Raw genomic sequence first — 18,060 nt, 5'->3', positions numbered from 1 at the left:
CTGTTTGCATGTCAATATGCCACCTCTACTCTTCCTCCATCTTTATTTTTCAGATTTTCTTGTTTATAAATTGGAAGCGCAAGAGACACTAAATAAAGGAAGGGTAAGTGAGCAAACCCAGTCATTAAGAACTTATATGTGTAGATTTTGAAAAGTTACTTCGAGCAAGTTACTCCACTCGGGCAGGGAGGCCAGAAAGAATCGTGAGATTATAGCTACCAATCCTGAAACACAGGCACAGGTCCAGACATCTGGGCATCAAGTAGTCCAAAAGGGAAAAAGAAATAAGATTATGTGTCATTATGTGTGGGAACTCTACAGGTGCACAAACGTGGGCCTTGAAGCCAGTTAAAAGAGCACTCGGGTGAATGGTTTTGTCCCCTATTATAGGACAGGTGGAGGTGAGACTCTCTTTTTCTCCTGGCCTGTGAAGCAGGGAGGGGAGCAAAGGGGAGGGTCAGGTGTGTGTATACTGAGTGGATGAGGGCGAGGGGGTCCAGGGTTGTGGAGCAATTCCAAATAAGAGGAGAGCCAAGAGTTTGGTGGGCATTTCATACTGTGCAGATTGGTACTGCTGGGGTAACTCATCCAGAGGTGGGGAAGAAAACTGTGTGTGTGCGTGTGAAGTGCCGTCAAGTCATTTACAGCTTATGGTGTCCCTATGAATCAATGACCTCCAGAATGTCCTACTGATAACAAACTTGCTGAGACTTTGCAAACTGAGGGCTTCCTTTCTTGAGTCAATCCATCTCATGTTGGGTCTTCCTCTTTTCCTGCTGCTTTCAGGTTTTCCTGACATTTTCTTTTCCAGTGACTCTTGTCTTCTCATAATGTGGCCAAAGTATGATAAGCCTCAGTTTAGTTATTTGGGCTTCCAGGGAGAGTTCAGGCTTGGTTTGACCCAGAACCCAATTATTTGTCTTTTTTGGTGTTTGATGGTATCAGTAGAACTCTCCTCCAACACCTCAATCCAAACAAATCAACTTTCTTCACTGTCCAAGTTTCGCACCCATCCATAGTAATGGGGAATACTAAGGCATGAATGATCTTGGTCGCCATTGATACAATCTTACAGTTAAGGATCTTTTTCTAGCTCCTTCTTGACTGGCCTTTCCAGTCTTAATCTCCTTCTGGTTTCTTGGTTGCGGCCTCCCTTTTGGGTGACGGTTGAAAAAAATCTTTAGCAGTCCATCATCTTCAACAATTTCTTCATCATTAGCCTTAAAGGTGTGCAATTCCACAGCAGTCTCTTTGTCCTCTTGATGCTCAGCTGTAAACCTGCATTGGAACAGAACAGAGGCTGACCCAAATATGAGCCTGGATTCTGTTTAGGTGATGGAAATGCAAACAGTAGCAACTTTTGCCCATAGCTGATTAATTGCCAGGGACCTGAATGCCAAGCATTGGATGAGGTAAGACTGCTCCAAGAGAAATAGGTGTGGCCCTGCTTCTTCTGCTGGTTTGCTGTGATGTCCAGAGTAGTTGCTGAGATAGAAGGAAGCCAGTAATCTCAGCAACAAGATAGAAGCATCATGAACAAAATGGACGCAGTCTTGCTACCCATCTGTTCAGGAAGCTGTTAATACTGTCCTCTAACTATATACTGCTCTCTCTTTCCCGTTTTACAGCAAGATTCCAATAACAGATACAGTGCCCTGAATGTGCAACACCAGATGCTGAAGGTAGATATGAATTTCCGTAAAAATCCAATCTGAATCAGGTGTTTTTTTTGAAAAAATGGTGCTGACATTTAGCTTTAAATCTTATTTGACATTTGTTGTCAATTTTCAGTTAGAATATCTTTTTTACTTCAGGGAAGAAAGCCTCGTTGTGCAAAATGTTTCACAGTTATCCTATGCAAATGACTACCCAGCGGAATTGCTGGCTGTACCCTAGTTTAAGAGATTGGAAGCAGGACGTGACCTCATGAATTCTTCCCTCCCTCCTTCCCATCTTTTCTGGTACAAATTTTCCTCTTCCTTGGCTTCTTTGTCTATTTAGAAAAGTGTTATGCTGCCAATCCAAAAGACCTTCTCAAGGCGGCTGACAAAATAAAATACAGTAAAAACATAAAACATCATTAAAAGTTATTAATTAAAACCCATAATTAACCCCTCCCCCAGTCAGAGCATAAAGAAATAGGTCATTGAGCATCTTAAAATAATAGTTTTCAGACTAAAAGCACATTATAAAATGGTGCTTAAAACAGGGGTGTCAAACTCATTTGTTATGAGGGTCGGATCTGACATAAATGAGACCTTTTTGGGCCGGGCCATGTGTGTCATAAAATGTAATGCCAGGTAGCGGAGAGATAAACTTTATAAAGGACACAAATACAAAGGTAGGGTTTTTTTTTACTTAAAATAAAAACACACTTAAAACATTAGCAGTCTTGCAATATTTTGTTTATTTAACTGACACCTCTTGCTCTGAATTATTGCATCAAAATGTCTGTGCTGTTGCAGTCTTGAGTATGCTGTTCAGGTGTGTTTCTGTAAGCTGCAAACCTACAATGATGCAGCAGCAGCAGAACTGGAAGAAGAAGCAGAAGACAACCAGTTCCATTGTGGGCCTGATAGAAGCCCTCTGGAGGCTTGATCCGCCCCCCAGGGTACACGTTTGGCATCCCTGATTTAAAAGATTGACCCCTTAATTAAAAGCCCTGGTGAACAGAAACAGTTTGGCTTGGCGTCTAAAAGAGAATAATGAAGACCCCAGGCAAGTTTCAAGGGGAAATAAGTTCCCTAACCAGGTGCCACTACTGAAAAAGCCCCGTATCTGGTTGCCACATATTTTATTTATTTAATTCATTCATTCATTTCTACCCTGCGAAGCACAAAGAGGCGCAGACAATATGGAATTAGTCAGGGTTTAGCATTAAACCTTTCTCTATGATAACAGTGGTTAATGCTAATCGTGGGTCCCTTCTTAACCAAGCCTGCATCCCCACTGCAACGATTCTCCATTGTACTCATTGCCACTGTGGATTCGAAGGAACTTGCAGTGGCAATGGAGTGTCCACACAGGGTTATTCTCTGTTCTTTTCTTGGTTTCCCCTTGTGCCCACGAAAACCTCTCCTGAATCCCTACCACTGGAGGACTTTTTACCAGCTTTTGAAAAAAATCAATTGTAACTTTATATAGCGATGAGACAATTGCTACTTTTTTGTGTGGAAAGACTGATTGGGTGGAAGAATGACAGGCACAGCACAAAAATGGTAGCGATAGGGGCAGGGGAGGTCTGTATATCTGCACCTTCCATCCCACATAATAGCCAAACCCATTTTGACTGCCATCTTTCCCAAACCCATACCCAAGGAGGTTTGGGAAATAGCTCAGTGGAGCCAATACACCGTCCCCCAAGAAGGAGGGAGAAAAGGTGGAACAAAACATCCATGTGGAAGCAGCCCAAGCCATCTCTGGTTCGGAAAACTCATGCCTGTGCCAAGCCTAGACTGACCCGAGGACCAAGTTTGCTCTGGAAATCCAATTACGTATAGCTAACAGTCCATTTGGGTGCAGAACTCCTTTGTGATGGTGTATCCCATTTCTTTTTGTTTGTCCCACTTTGGAAGAGCCAACATGAAGAACTCAAGAAGGTGCACGTGGACCTAGAGGAGGAGCACCGGAAACAGGCCGAAGACTTCAGCAGAGCAGTTAATGATCACAAGCAGAGATACTTGGAGATGCAGCAAGAGAAAGGGCAGGAGCTCTCCAAGCTGAAGGGTATCGAGTTGTGTTCCTTAATTAGATTCGGCAGGCGGGAGGGTAGCCCGGTTCCTAGACCTTGCCCACCTGTATGGCACAGAACAAGTTTTCAGTCCTGCCAGAACATAATTAGGATTCCCTGCAGGGTGTAAATCACATCCCCCCCCTTCCCCCTTTTTGGGCTGTAGGATCAATTTCTGTTATTTGTATTGAATTTTTAATAGAATCTCTGTATAATCTGCGGGAAGAGAACAGGCAGCTGAGAAAAGCCCACCAAGATATTCATACGCAGCTTCAAGATGTGAAGGTAAGATTCCGATCTTCTAAAGTGAGGGAGGGATAAAATCCCTCCTCATTTGCAAAAGGGAATTAAAAAAAATAGGAACTGGAAAATAAAATTTTTTTGAAGGCCCAAACTACATGATACATTGTTCCTGGAGCCTTCCCTGGCTCTGCCGCAGGGACTATCAAGCAGAGGTGTACTGGGAATTCCTGGGTCAAACATGGGTCCCAGGCTGGGGGGGGGGGAGGAGTGCTGATTTGGATTGGGACTATGGGGAGAGGGGACTTTTAAGTCTTCCTTCCGTGCTGTGAAGGAGGAGGAGAAGGTGGTGGAGACTGAGAGCCCTCAGTCCAGGGATTTCTTTGCCGCCTGTGATGTTCCTGAGTTTTATGGGATTTCCTTTCTGCTCAGCACAGATTACATACCTTGTCCAGTCTTCGAGAACTTTTAAGTTGTTGGCTGTTTTGCATTATTTATTACACTTATACCTCATTCTTTTACTGAGTTACCCAGGGTCAGAACATCAAAATACAAAATAATAAAATTCAAGGCGCCCTCCCCCCCAAAAAAAATTTCAGTCCTGTATACAATTTCCCCTGGCAGAATTCCCCGGAAGCATAATTAGCCAGATGAACGACTAGCAGTCCAGCAGTAAATGTTTAATAATAAATTTGGATGACACCCCACAGTACAGCAACTATAAAAAGCAGAAAATCATCCTCAAGAGCCCAGTACATAATTGATGATACTGAATCCATCCCCTAGATCTCCGGAGAAGAACTGAGTCAGTGGAACGGCACTGATGGGAATGGAGAAAGGGAGGATTCCATCCCCCCTTCTCCCTGTTAGTTGCAGTTCCCGCGACCTTCCCACCTGGGTCCGGTGACCCCAGAAATCAGCTTTCCCAAGTCATAGAAGACTGCTGAGGGAAGGGGGAAGTGGAGAAGATCCAGTGGACTGCTGGATCCAGCACACTGCCTTCACCCTCCTCTGGAAAGCCAACAAAGAAAAGGCCCCTAGATAGAAGTTTGTCGATATGTAAATACATGTGTTTAATTTGATTCAATTAATTGATGAGAAGGCGAGAGACCAGACTGAGTTTTTAGTGAGCTGGCAGCTGTAAGAATTTATTTTTGCTTTTAAAGAGCGATCGGCCTTTGCCCTCGGTGTCTGAGGAAGAACAACCGGCGACCAGAGTTTGTTTGTTTTTTCTCTTGTGTAGCTGCAGCATAAGGATTTACTGTCCCAACATGACCAGCTTGTAGTGACTTTGGAAGAACACAAGAGTGCGCTAGAAGCTGCGCAGGTCAGCCAGGAGAGTGTTCTATGCATTCGCTCCGCTTTTAACGAATGGCAGTTCTTCTTCTTCCTAAAATTTCCTTCCTCTCTATTTCTGCCGACAGTGACTTTCTATGCATGCAAACCTTCTCCACGTGGGGAACTCCAGTTAACAACCTGCCCGTGCTCTTGGGGAGAGAAGAAGCATGCCTGAAAAAAAAATTCTGCTAAGCCAAAATTATAGCGCAGTGAATTATTTTTGTTTCTTGACAGCTCTGTTATGGACTGTTGTGAATGTATGTGTGGATAAAAGAGGCATCTTTCTTTCATGTCTCAGAGGCTGCAGTCTATGTCTTCAGTGGGTTTTCTCCTTCCCAGCTGCTGTAACTCTAGTTCTCTGATCTTCTATAGCTGGAGAGAATTCCAGGAGAGGAATTTTCTGATAAGTGAGTGCTCAGGTCCCAAAGTGAGACACGCAAGGTTCACAGGTTGATTCCAGAAGGAGCTTTTGCTTGGGTTTGGTGACCAAGTTGGGCTGGAGTCTTTTTGAGTGCCCACATGATGTCATACTTGGTTCCCCCTTATTTGCTCCATTCTTTCCCAAACCAGGGTTTTTTTCTGCACTCATTCTTTCGTCGGTTTTGTGCCCCTTCTGCATCAGGTTTTTACATAAGAACATAAGAACATAAGAGATGCCAATGTTGTATCAGGCCAAAGGCCCATCCAGCCCAACACTCTGTATCACACAGTGGCCAGAAATACCAGGTTGCCATCAGGAGGTCTACCACTGGGGCCAGGACATTAGAAGCCCTCCCACTGTTGACCTCCCCAAGCACCAAGATGACAGTGCATCACTTGCCCCAGAGTCCCTATCTATACCTTGTGGCTAATAGCCACTGATGGACCTCTGCTCCATATGCCTATCTAATTCCCTTTTGAAGCCGTCCATGCTTGTAATTCTTTCCCACATGTGTTTTGCTCCCATTTGTGGTCACTTCACTCTTTCTCCAGTTTTTCTTTAATGAGCACTTTTAAAGGACTTGGAGAAAACTTGGGGGGGGGGGAATCATTGAAAAATCCAAGTGACCTTATGGGGAACAGAACACATCCAGAAAAGAAGGGGAAAAACAACCCCGTTCTGGCACATGACTGACAAAATAACACATGGGGGGGGGGAAACCCAACACACACACTTTTATATAGTCTTTCCCCAAAGATCTTGCTACAGACTTAAAAGTTTACAGATGGGAAGGTGTGGACTTTTGAACCTCCCGTTCATATTGGTACCATTGTGTTACCATTATTAACACCTGCTGTCCCCCCTCCCAGCCATGTGAGGGCTTTATAATCCATAGTTGCTATATTGCTATACCATATAATGTAGCAAGTGCTGATCTTATTTTAAAGCCAGCAAGAAGTCTTCTGGTGGTATCAGGAAATGGTGGCTATGCGGGGAAGACCAAGAAAAGCGTGGGCAAAACTCCCTGTGTGGATACTCTGTTGTGATTGCACATGCTTTTGCATTAGCTGCGGAAATGACTGCATACCAGGGAAACATTACTGTGGGGAAGCAACCAAAACTGGGAAGGCCAGCAGTGTTGAAATGTTTTGTTGAGTTTATATGTCCACTCTTCCTTCAAGGAGTGTTGAGGGTATTTCATTTATCTTCAGACCATCCTATGAGAGAGGTTAGGTTGAAAGACAGCAACGTGTCCAAGATCGTCTGGTGAGCTTCCAGCCTCTGACCTGCCCCATGCCTGCTTAGCTTCCTCAAGGTGTCTGCATCGTGTACCTTCCATCCATACCTTGAGAACAAGCCTTCTGTTACATGGGTGGAGCAGCCCAAATAGTCCAGCTTGGCCTAGGCTCATCAGAGTTTGGGAGCTAAGCACAGTTGGCCATGGTCAGGACTTGGGAGGAAGGCAATGGCAAACCATGTGGGGGACTATGAGGAAGAAGGCATTGGCAAACCACCTCTGCTTCTCTTTTGCCTGGAATGCCCCATGGACGGGGTCACCAGGAATCAGTTATGACTCAACAGCATGTTCTTCTTGCTGCCTGAGTAGTCCAATCTGAATCGATCTTCTCAGATCTAGGAAGCCAAGCAGGGTCAGCCCTGGTTAGTACTTGGATGAGAGGCCACCAAGGAAGCCCCTCGGTTGCTCCATGGAGAAAGGCCATGGCAAACTGCCTCTGCTCCTGTCTTGCCCGGAATGCCCCATGAATGCCACCATGAGTTGGTTTGACTGTACGGCATGTTCTTCTACATGGGTGGGCCATGCCAACAAGATTTGAAGTGGCTCTGGATTTTTTTCACCAGTCAAAGAATGGAGGAGGAAAACAGGAAAGGGGGGGGGAAGGAAACTAAACATTTATATGCTGTCCTTGTGCCAAAGAGCTCACCCTGCTGTATAATAGCGGGCAGATACTATTTCCCCCCCTCCTGACGGTTCTGTGAGGTAGATCAGCTGAGATGGGGCATACAAGTGATCTTCGTGGCCGACAAAGGATTCGAATCAGTCTCCCTGGTTTTAATCCCACCACTACACCATACTTGCTTTCTAGTAGAACAGGCAGACTGTCGGGGGGGGGGGGGGTCCACAGGACTCAGGGATTTATAGATGACGATTTGCTATGTAGCCAACTTGCCACGAGGCAGTGCCAACCACACAGGGGAGTCTGTGTCGTGTTTAACATCCAGCCATACGGAGAGGCAGCTTTTTACGGTGGGTTCCCAGCGGTGTGCTTACTGTTTGAGTAACCGGTCTCATAATGCCCGCAGAGTTGTTCTTTTGCAGCGTTCCTTGCTGCTGTGGGCATAGTCCTTCAGGGTCTGGGGCCGTTGCAGGCAGCTGCGTGATGCAGAAACCAGATGGCGAATTTGCGAGCAGCGCCGTGATCTCTCCTCACCTCCCCAATAACATTGTCTCAGCCCAATCCAGCCCACAACCTGGCAAGGGGTGTGTGTCTTTGTGCTGTTTGCTGGGGGGGGGGGAGAGCAGCCACGCAGGAGGCAGGGAACGATGTTGTGATGAGGAGAGGAGCAGCTACAACAGGGAACGATGTCGTGATGAGGAGAGGAGCAGAAGGCAGTAGTTGCATGTCAGTGGAATAAGCGGTACAGCGGAGATTGTGTCCCCCATGGACTGTCCACTCCCCCTGCTCTCTTGTCTGTTTAGGGGTGTTTGTGATGCTCCAGGAAGCTGCAGATCCCATTTCAGCTAAAGTGGCAATGAGGCAAGAGGGGGCAAGTGTGTCTGTCACAGGAAAATGGTGGCTTTAATGGCTGTTTGGTGCCGTGGTTGAGAGTGAGCCAGTTTGCTTTAGTGATTAAGAGCGGCGGACTCTAATCTGGGGGACCGGGTTTGATTCCCCACTGCTCCACATGCAGCCATCTGGGTGACCTTGGCTCAGTCAAAGTTCTCTGAGAGCTCTCTCAGCCTCACCTACCTCACAGGGTGCCTGTTGTGGGGAGTGGAAGGGGATTGTAAGCCGCTCTGCGACTCCTTCAGGTAGTGAAGAGCGGGGTATAAAACCAACTCTTCTTCTGTTCATCCATACCCTATTCAGCGCTCTCAAAACTGTTGACCATCTCCATTTTATAACTTGGGAGTGTCAGTCCCTGGCACACGGCACAGTTGCTTCCCCCCACAGCGCTTTTGGCATGCACGCTTGCTTCAGCCCACACCTGAGAAGAATCAGCCTGGCTCTTGTCCTCTCTGTTGGAGACCTGCCCCAAAAGAAGATTCAAAGACCAAAGGATCCAATGAGGAATGGAAGGGAAACCTGAGTCCCAGGGATTAAGAAGAAGAAGAAAAGTTGGTTTTATACCCCACCTTTCACTATCCAAAGGAGTCTTGGAGTGGCTTACAATCACCTTTCCTTCGTCTCCCCACAACAGACACCCTATGAGGTAGGTGGGGTTGAGAGAGCTCTGAGAGATCTGTGATTGACCCAGAGTCACCCAGCAGGGTTCATGTGGAGGAGCGGGGAATGAAACCCGGTTCTCCAGATTAGAGTCCACGTCTCTTAACTACTACACCAAGCTGGCTCTCGGGTTTAAGGCTTTTCTCTACCACCTGAGACTTGCCTCTCCTGGGGGAATCCAGACAAAAAGCTGAATAAGAGTCGGATAATGGGAACAGAGTGCAGTGTGAGTGAATTGTCAGTACTTCAGCACAAGTCCATGTTGTGGGGTGGGGCTCATGGGGTTGCTTCTTGCAGCCAAATCACAGGTTGGGGATCAGATCTGCTGTCGTCGTGAGTTTGACCCTCAAATCTTTAGCTACTGAGTGGTTCCTGCACCACACCCTCAGAGAGAAGGAAGAGAATGATGTGAAAGCAGCTGGCAAGGTTGGGATGAGTGTTGTAGACGGTTTTCTGACAGGATTGGAATAGCTGTGGTGGGATCAGGCATGGATGACTCAGTGGTAGAGGATGATTCTGTGACGGAGCATCTGCTTTGCATGTGGAAGGTTGCTGGTTCAATCCCCGGCATCTCCCGCTAATAGGATCCGGCAGTGGGTGATGTGGAAGGCCCTGGAGAGCGGCTGGCAGTCACAGTAGACGATACTGACCTTGGTAGACAAGGGGTCTGAACGGGTGTTAAGGAGTTTCATGTATTCGCGTAATACTTCAGGGTGGGACTGTGGGTGTAAGACTGTCTTGGACAGCTTCATTTGTTAATGGATTCATTCCTTTTGGAGGAGGGGTGGCCACCCTCATTTGAGCAACTTTGTGCCCCTTTTCTGAGGGAGAAGAATTGTTCGAATGCAACCACAGCCTTTGGACCGAGTGCCTGTGTCAGACATTTCTTCAAACTGAGATGAAAATTATCTGCAGTGCGTCTCTCCTGCACAAAGTTCTGTTGTGTCCTGTGCTGAACCAGGGCATATTTTGCGCTGCTATATTTACCCGCGAAACAGAACTGTTCTTTTGGCAGATAATTTGTATTTCATCATTACCTGCTGCAAAGAGGAACCGTTGCATTAATAAAGGGAAGCCAGTTTTCTTACAAGCGTTTGAACAAGTGCATGAGATTAACTCTGTCCTCCTGTTGTTATCTCAGGAACCCATGGTGCCTCCTCTCTGTGTGTATTTTTAAAGGTTGAAAGGAAACGTAATAATTCACTTCTGACTGTCTGTTCTTCTTCTGCGTGGCATGAAAAACTAATCCCCATTCCTCTTCTGTGGGGATTTTACGCTACATTTTGCATGTCCATGGCAATGTATTAAGTTGGCACATAGTGGAGCATATAGACATCTAGCTGTAACACATGCACGTTTTTGCTCTGGTTAGCACTTTACAATGTTGCCTAGGAGTTGCCGCCTTCAGTTCTTTTTTATTAAAAACCAGCTTGTCAGAGATTTCTAATGGCTCCGTTTGAATTCCAGTCCCAGGTAGAGGAATACAGACAGCTGAAGGACACCCTTAAAAAGATGCCGAGTTTCCAAAGGCCTGAAAGTTTCCACCCGCCACACGTTGTGCAAGTGACACTAGCGCCTTCACCCTCAAGTGACCCCAAAGCACATGACTCAAACGTGGCTGAACAGCAACAAGAGGTAGGAACAGCCAGCTTGGAAAGCAATAATCATTAACATTTCAGATTGTGATTTTGTCTGTGTATAATGAACGGCACCCAGGTGATCTTGGTAAACTTGACAATGACCTTGTAAGGTAGGGCACGGACAAGGACTGGTGTGTCTTTTTCTTTTGTATTGCAGATTAAATTTTGCTTCCCTTTCCGCTTTGCTTTTTGGATGTCGTACATACACTGCTGGTCTCCTTTTTGCCCTTCTCGCCTTCTGCTGAGCTGGGCTGCCTCCCCTTTTATAAGAGAGATTCTAGAGTTCGTTTCGGGGCTCTCTTCTGGAACATGAGGAATAGTGGTAAAGAGCAATGTGTGTTTTGAACCGTTTGCAGAATGCCTTTCTCTCACTCACCAGAAAATTCCAGGTGGGTAGCCATGTTGGTCTGAAGCAATAGAACAAAGTTTAAGACCAACTAAGGCCCCGGTCACACGGGCCGGATATCGCGGGGGGGAGGCGTGGCTGTTTGCCCCGGAGCAAACTACCGCGCAGCAGCCGGATCAAACGTCCCGCCCGATGTCCCGTGGTTGGGGGGGAGGTGCCGATCATACCTCACTCCTGCAGCGCGGCAAAGAAGCGGCGCCGCGGGGGTTGTGTTGTTTTTTTAACCCAAGTGTTCGCATGCGCCGTTGGGTGCTTGTGCGCACCCGTGGAGACTTGACAAAAAAAACCTTTTCGTGAGGGGACATGGGCGGGCGCCGGATGCCACGAGCTAACACCGTAAATGTGATCTGATGCCCGCCCTTGCCCCGCGGTTTCTGGAAACTAGTACCTCGGAGGTACTAGTTTTTTACAGCACATCTTCGGAGTGAAGCCTCGGGTGAGCCACGGGAGCTCTCTGCTTCCCAGATGTGGTGGTGAGATTGCGCCCGGAAAATCCGCCTATCTTCCGTCTCTCTAGCTCCGTGTGACTGGGGCCCATGTTTAATTCTGGGTATAAACTTTCATATGCGTGCACACTTCCTCAAATACCAGAAACTTGTAGCTAGCTGTCTCTCATAAATTAGCGGGAAGGGGGTTGTGAGGTGTCTCTTTGCTGTCACGCCTCAGGAAGAAACATCCCCTGTCAGCCCTCAAGGAGTTGCAATGGAATTTCTGAGAGACGACATCTCCCAACGGCTTGAGGCTGACATCACAACTGTTGCCTTTTCCTGAGGGAAGAAGGGAGAAGGGAGGGAAAGGTGGAAGGAGAGGTCTGAACTACAGCCAAGAACAGTTCTGTGAGAGCTGGGAGGACACCAGCAGGAGTTGAGGTGGTTGGAGGAAAGAACTTCTTGGAGCCCTGCTACCAGACTGAAGCTGAAGGAAGAGGGTTTGTTTATTGACTGCATTAGGAGAGTCCTGGGAAGCAGGGCCTGCCACTAGTGCCTTCCTACTTCTTGACAGCGAGCACAAAAGGCCCCAGTTAGAGCCTCACCGCTTGAAACCAAGTTATTGCTTTACATTCCTTCTCAGCTGAACCTTCTCTGTTTACTTACCTCATTAATGTTCTTATGGCTATTAGCTACTTGTCACTACAGTTGGTGGGAAACACCAGAGTTTATGATAGAAGTGTTGGCCCTGAAGGGCCTTCAGCACTTGCCGTAGAGGCTCGCTGCTAATCTTCATTGATATTACAGAGCCTTCATAAAATGGAAACTTCTTCTCCCAAGATTAGCTCCTTGTGCCAACACCAACACCATTCTTGTCAGCCTGCCTGATAGGGTTGCCAATCTTCAGGTGGTGGCTGGAGATCTCCTGGGGTTATAACTGATATCCAGGTGACAGAGATCAGTTCACCTGAAGAAAATGGCCGCCTTTGAAGGTGGACTGTCTGGCATACCCCATTAGTTCTTGTGGCCCTCTCTTACACACCCAGGGAAATCACCATTTTGGGGTCAGGAAGCAATTGTCTCCAGTCCAGTTTGGCCAGGGATCCTGAAGGGGTTCTTTTGCCATCTTCTGGGCATGGAGCGGGGGTCACTGTGTGTGTGGGAGAGGTAGTTGTGACCTTGTTGCATTGTGCAGGGGGTTGGACTAGATGACCCCGGAGGTCCCTTCCAGCTCTGTGATTCTATGAAGTCCCTCTCCTCCCCAAACCCCCCACCCTCCCCAGGCTTTACCCCAAACATCTCTAGGTATTTCACAACCCAGAGCTGGCAGCCCTACTGCCTAAAATGGTGATTACTCCATTGTCTATCCCCAGGTGGAGAGTGAGGAGCTGGTGTCTGTTGGTTTCCTTGGGGGATATGAAGTACAGTGCTGTATACTCAGATTTCCTTTTCCATGTATTTCAGTGGCTGCCTCTCTTACAGGCCCAGCCCCGGGTTCAGCTGGTTCATCCCGTAGCCGGGGAAACGGCTGAGTTCTTCCCATACTCCTTTTCCATCTTCTCTCTTTCTCTCTGTACCCTTTGCAAGGTGAAAATTGGAAAGTCCCACCTCCCATCACTATATCCAGCTGGGACAGGGAGTGGGGGGGTGGCGGGGGGTGGCGGCACACGTTCTGAGCACCCTACAGGCTTTCAGGGTGGAGAGACTCACATCTAGGGAAGCGTGAGCCCCTGAAACCACTCATTTTAGTAACTGGAGCTGCTTGGTGGTTGTGGAGAGGAAGTGGTTGAAAAGGGAAGGTGGAGTCTGCTGATGCCTAGGAGGAGTTTCCAGCAGCCAGCTTGTGAGGTTTGATGTGGTACCCTTAATTGGTTAATTCTGGGAAATGTTAACTTTTGCACTGTACGCTTTTCTCCAGGCAGTGAGATGGAGACTGCCTGAACACTTGTAGAATTGCGTTTCAGTGTAGCTGTCGTGAATGTACAGCTCGAAGGGGAAAGGTGAGGCATTACCAGGTAACAAACAGGAGTTTGCCAGATTTTTAACTTGCTCCGTGATGGAGAGACATTTCATGGTCATCATCAAATTGACCCTGAATAGGCTGCCACTTAACACATGGTAGGTATCAACGGGGCAGTGCTTCTCCCCCAACTTATTTCAGAGGAGATACAGACTTAACAGTGCTTCCAGTTTGCCTTCATCCCCACTTATCACAGGTCAGGTATAGTCAGTGCGGTGTAGTGGTTAGAGTGCTGTGGTTAGAGTGGTGTAGTGCGGTGTAGTGGTTAGAGTGCTGGACTGAGATTGGGGGACCCAGGTTCAAATCCACACTCTACTTGTCATGGAAGCTCGCTCTCTCAGCATAACCTACCTCACAGGGTTGTTGTGAGGATAAAACCAGAGGACGGGGGGAAATGATGTCCTAATTTGCTTTGTTTTCCCACTGGGGAGAAAAATGGGGTGTAAATGTCCTTACCTGGATGGCCCAGGCAAGCCCAATCTCATCAGCTCTCATAAGCTAAGCAGGGTTGGCCCTGGTTGGGTCTTGTGTGGGAGACCACCAAGGAAGTACAGTATTGCTACACAGAGGCAGACAATGACCTTTGAATAAATCTTGCCTTGAAAACCCTAAGGGGTCACCATTAAGTTGGCTGCGACTTGGTGGCCCTTTTCACCACCACTACACCTGAAATGTCCGAAGAAGTGAGCAGTGATTCACGAATGCTCATCCCCTGACACAAATCTGTTGGCCTTTAAGGTGCTACTGGACTCTTGCTCTTTTCTGCTGCTACAGACAGCCTAACCCAGCCACCCATCTTCATCCACCACCACTACAAATGCCTAAACAGTTGAGTAGACTAGCAGCAGTCCTGCTTTGCATTCACAGCTGCATCAGCAGGAGCTGAGGGGCCACTTGAAAGGCTTTTGATGTGTCAGATAAGAAAATGTGGCTACCTGCAGAGAACAGGAAAACCAGGGCACTCATCCACAGTGCATTTCTTTTTGCACGGGCTTGGATGACCTGAAGCCTGAAGGGGAAGGTTTTACGTGCTTTACTGGCTTAGGTGTGTGGACATATACATTCTGCAGTGGCTGCAATAGTGAACGCTTGTCCCGTCGGTCCTTTGCTCTTTCCAAATGTCCCATTGCTGTGCTTAACCAACAGAAAGTCACATAGACCCCAGGTGTTGTCTTGTTTGCCTAGCCAACTCCAGTTCGGGTTTAATAGGGAGAACTTTAAAAAAATACAGATTATCCCCATAACAAAGTAATAAAATACAGAAAGAATAAAGCTCAACAACAGGCTGTCTCGGATCTGTCAAACGAGCTTTTGGCAGTAAATGTGGCTGGTGGGTTGGAAGGCAAATGGTTCCATAAACATGGCTGACGCAAGGCAGTCTGTTTATAGCAAATGCTGTACGCAATTCAAACATGGAGAATTTGCACAGGCAGATGAGCTTTTCACTGATACGTCTCTCATTTTTAATATTTTGCATATGGCTGTATGCCATGTAATGGCTTATCACTTGGTGATGATGGCTTCCCATTCTGATTCACAGCAGAACACGTGAACTGTATTCAACTTTGGCAGTGTTTAGTTCTTGAGGTGAAGGGACAATGCTGGCCTTTGTTTGATTTTCTAACACAAGCTTGTGTACATGAACTTGCCCGTAGGTATTCACCAGCCCTTGATAATAATTGTTTTGTTGGATCAGATCGAGATCAATCTAATCCACCATATTTGTTTCCAAAAGGGGCCACCCTGGTTCCTTTGGGAACTTCATTGCAGGTCATGAAATACAGCACTCCCTTATTGTTTGGTCCTAGCCTCTGGAAATCAGTTTTTTGTTTTGCTGTCAAGTCTCAGCTGACTCTTGAGAGTCCCTTGGACTGCAAGAAGATCAAATCAGTCCATCCTAAAAGAAATCAACCCTGACTGTTCCCTGGAAGGCCAGATAATGAAACTGAAGCTCAAATACTCTGGCCACCAAATGAGAAGGGAGCCCTCACTGGAGAAGACCCTGATGCTGGGAAAGATTGAAGGTCAAAGAAGACGGGGACGGCAAAGGATGAGATGGTTAGACAGTGTCATTGATGCAACAAACATGAAATTGAGCCAACTTCAGAGGACGGCGGAAGACAGGAGGGCCTGGTGGGAGCTGGTCCATGGGGTCGCAAAGAGTCGGACTCGACTGTGCGACTGAACAACAACTCAGCTGACTTAAGGTGACACTGTGGGGTTTCCAAGGCAACCTTGGTATTCCTTGGTGGTCTCCCATCCATATACTGACCAGGGCCAACCAGATCTGATGAGATTGGCCTAGCCTGGGCTATCCAGGTCAGGGCAATCAGAGGTATACTGCCTCTAAACATGGCAGGTAAATTTAATTGATCAAGATATTTATATCTTGTTTTTCTCCCCAATGGGGACCCAAAGAAACTTGCAATGCTGTTCTTTTTTCATTTCGTTTTATCCTCACAGCAAGCACCCTGTGTTAAGTTAAGAAAGAGTGGTTGGTCCAAGGTCATCCAGTGAACTTTCATGAGAGTAGATTCAGGAGAGTAGCTGTGTTCGTCTGAAGCAGCAGAACAAAGTTTGAGTCCAGTGGCACCTTTAAGACCAACAAAGTTTAATTCAAGGTATGAGCTTTCATGTGCAAGTGCACTTCTTCAGATACCAAGTGTATTTGCACATGAAAGCTTATACTTTGAATTCAACTTTGTTGGTCTTAAAGGTGCCACTGGACTCAAACTTTTTTCTTCCATGACAGTGTGGGGATTTGAACCTGGGTCTCCCAGGTCTTAGCTGGACACTAACCTCTATGCCACATTGGCTTTCATAGCTGTGACTGATAGTCATTGTTGGTCTGTGAATTTGCTGAATCCTGTTTTGAAGCCATCTGTGCAGCTGGCCCCTATGCCTATACAACAACATGCCTCTTTTACTGTCCTTCATATATTGCAGCATAATTCCTGGAATGTATGAAACTGACAGGATGTGCCTTGTGCCAACACTGATGTAACTGGACTTCTGTTCTTTGAATTTGCAAGCAGTTTGCAGTTTTTCTGATTGTGCAACATCTAGACCCAACCACACTGGTGCTGTCTTTTAAAATGTCTAGCCTGGATATCCCAGGCTAGCCCGATCTCACTAGATCTCAGAAACTAAGCAGGGTCGGCCCTGGCTACTATTTGGATGGGAGACCTCCATGGAATACCAGGGTCATGACATGGACGCAGGCAATGGCAAACCATCTCTGAACATTTCTTGTCTTGAAAACTGTACGGGGTCGCCCTAAGTCAGCTGTGACTTGAGGGCACTTTCCACCACCAGATAGACAAAGGTGCACAAAATCAGAAGAGGTGTGTCTGTGTGTGTGTTAAAAAGCTATCTATTGATGATTGGTAAATATGTAGCTACATGCCAGATCAGAATTTAAACAAATTAGAATAGATTTTAAAAATCAGAAAAAGGTATAAGATGAGTGGAGTTAAAAAACCAAAACCATTATCCCCTTAAAACAGCCACTGGCTATTGGAACATCAATCCAGCCTCCCTCTGGCAGCGCAGAAGGACATATCAGTAATAAGATTCCAACTTTCTTGCTGAAAAATCAAAAGGGAAAGAAAGAAGACTCAGAGGCAGAGCAGGGATCACAACTGCCCGTCAAGTCATGCTGATATTTGCCTTCAAAGTATAGGCTGCTGAGAGCTGACGATTTAACTTTCAGTGTTGCTTTTGGGGCTTTATGCCTTTTCTTTTTTATTATTTTGCTTTTTAAGTTTGCATTTTTATTTTGGATAATGTCGAAATATGTTCTGTCTTTTAACTTGATTGTTGAGCCCCTTGACCTTTAAGCTTAATGACCCAGTTTCCCCCACAATTGATATATCTAATATTTACCCATTTAATAATAGACCATAAGCATTTGTGTAGTTGCATCTGCGATCTGAAACTCACCTCCTGTGCTTGTATTATATTGTTGCCAGCTGTTACGGTTTCTATTATTCTGGGACGAATCAGAATCGCATTGCACCTCATACTTGGCAGAACTGGGCCTTGAGTATCTTGGCTCATAAAATGGCTCAGCAGAATAACAGAATTTGCCTTCAGGCTTTTCTGAAGCAGCTTTCAAGCATGGGTTTAGAACTCTGGGTGGATGAGGAAATAGTTTTATGGGAACAAGGAAGAAAAGGGTTTGACAGTTTTTCTCGGTGGTATATTGTACATTCCTGAAGACATTCTGGCAGCAGAGGAATTGTGATAAAGTTAATGGTGTGTAGTGTGTACTGTTCACTCAAGGTTTCGTGGTTGAGTGGGTAGCTAACCTGGGCTTCTTGGGGTCAATCTAATGTAGCAAATTAGACCTCATAAGTGTAGGTGGAATA

The 18,060-nt window shown here is 46.5% G+C and overlaps 1 protein-coding gene across 2 annotated transcripts in view; it reads left to right on the top strand.

Moving 5' to 3' along the window:
* GOLIM4 (golgi integral membrane protein 4) overlaps positions 1-18,060 on the top strand; it is an 83,491-nt gene that overhangs the window by 51,264 nt on the left and 14,167 nt on the right. The window contains exons 3-8 of one of the 2 annotated variants that reach the window (XM_015429460.1): positions 54-103; positions 1,629-1,682; positions 3,576-3,726; positions 3,933-4,015; positions 5,214-5,297; positions 10,664-10,831. In XM_015429460.1, coding sequence (XP_015284946.1) covers positions 54-103; positions 1,629-1,682; positions 3,576-3,726; positions 3,933-4,015; positions 5,214-5,297; positions 10,664-10,831 — 590 coding nt within the window. The remainder of the gene's footprint in view (positions 1-53; positions 104-1,628; positions 1,683-3,575; positions 3,727-3,932; positions 4,016-5,213; positions 5,298-10,663; positions 10,832-18,060) is intronic. The other variant, XM_015429461.1, reaches the window with a different exon arrangement.

The sequence above is a fragment of the Gekko japonicus genome, unplaced genomic scaffold, assembly GCF_001447785.1.
Source record: "Gekko japonicus isolate JY-2015 unplaced genomic scaffold, Gekko_japonicus_V1.1 scaffold193, whole genome shotgun sequence".
NCBI lineage: Eukaryota > Metazoa > Chordata > Lepidosauria > Squamata > Gekkonidae > Gekko > Gekko japonicus.
Note: the sequence above shows the minus strand (reverse complement) of the source record. Positions and strands in the feature narration are given on the sequence as shown.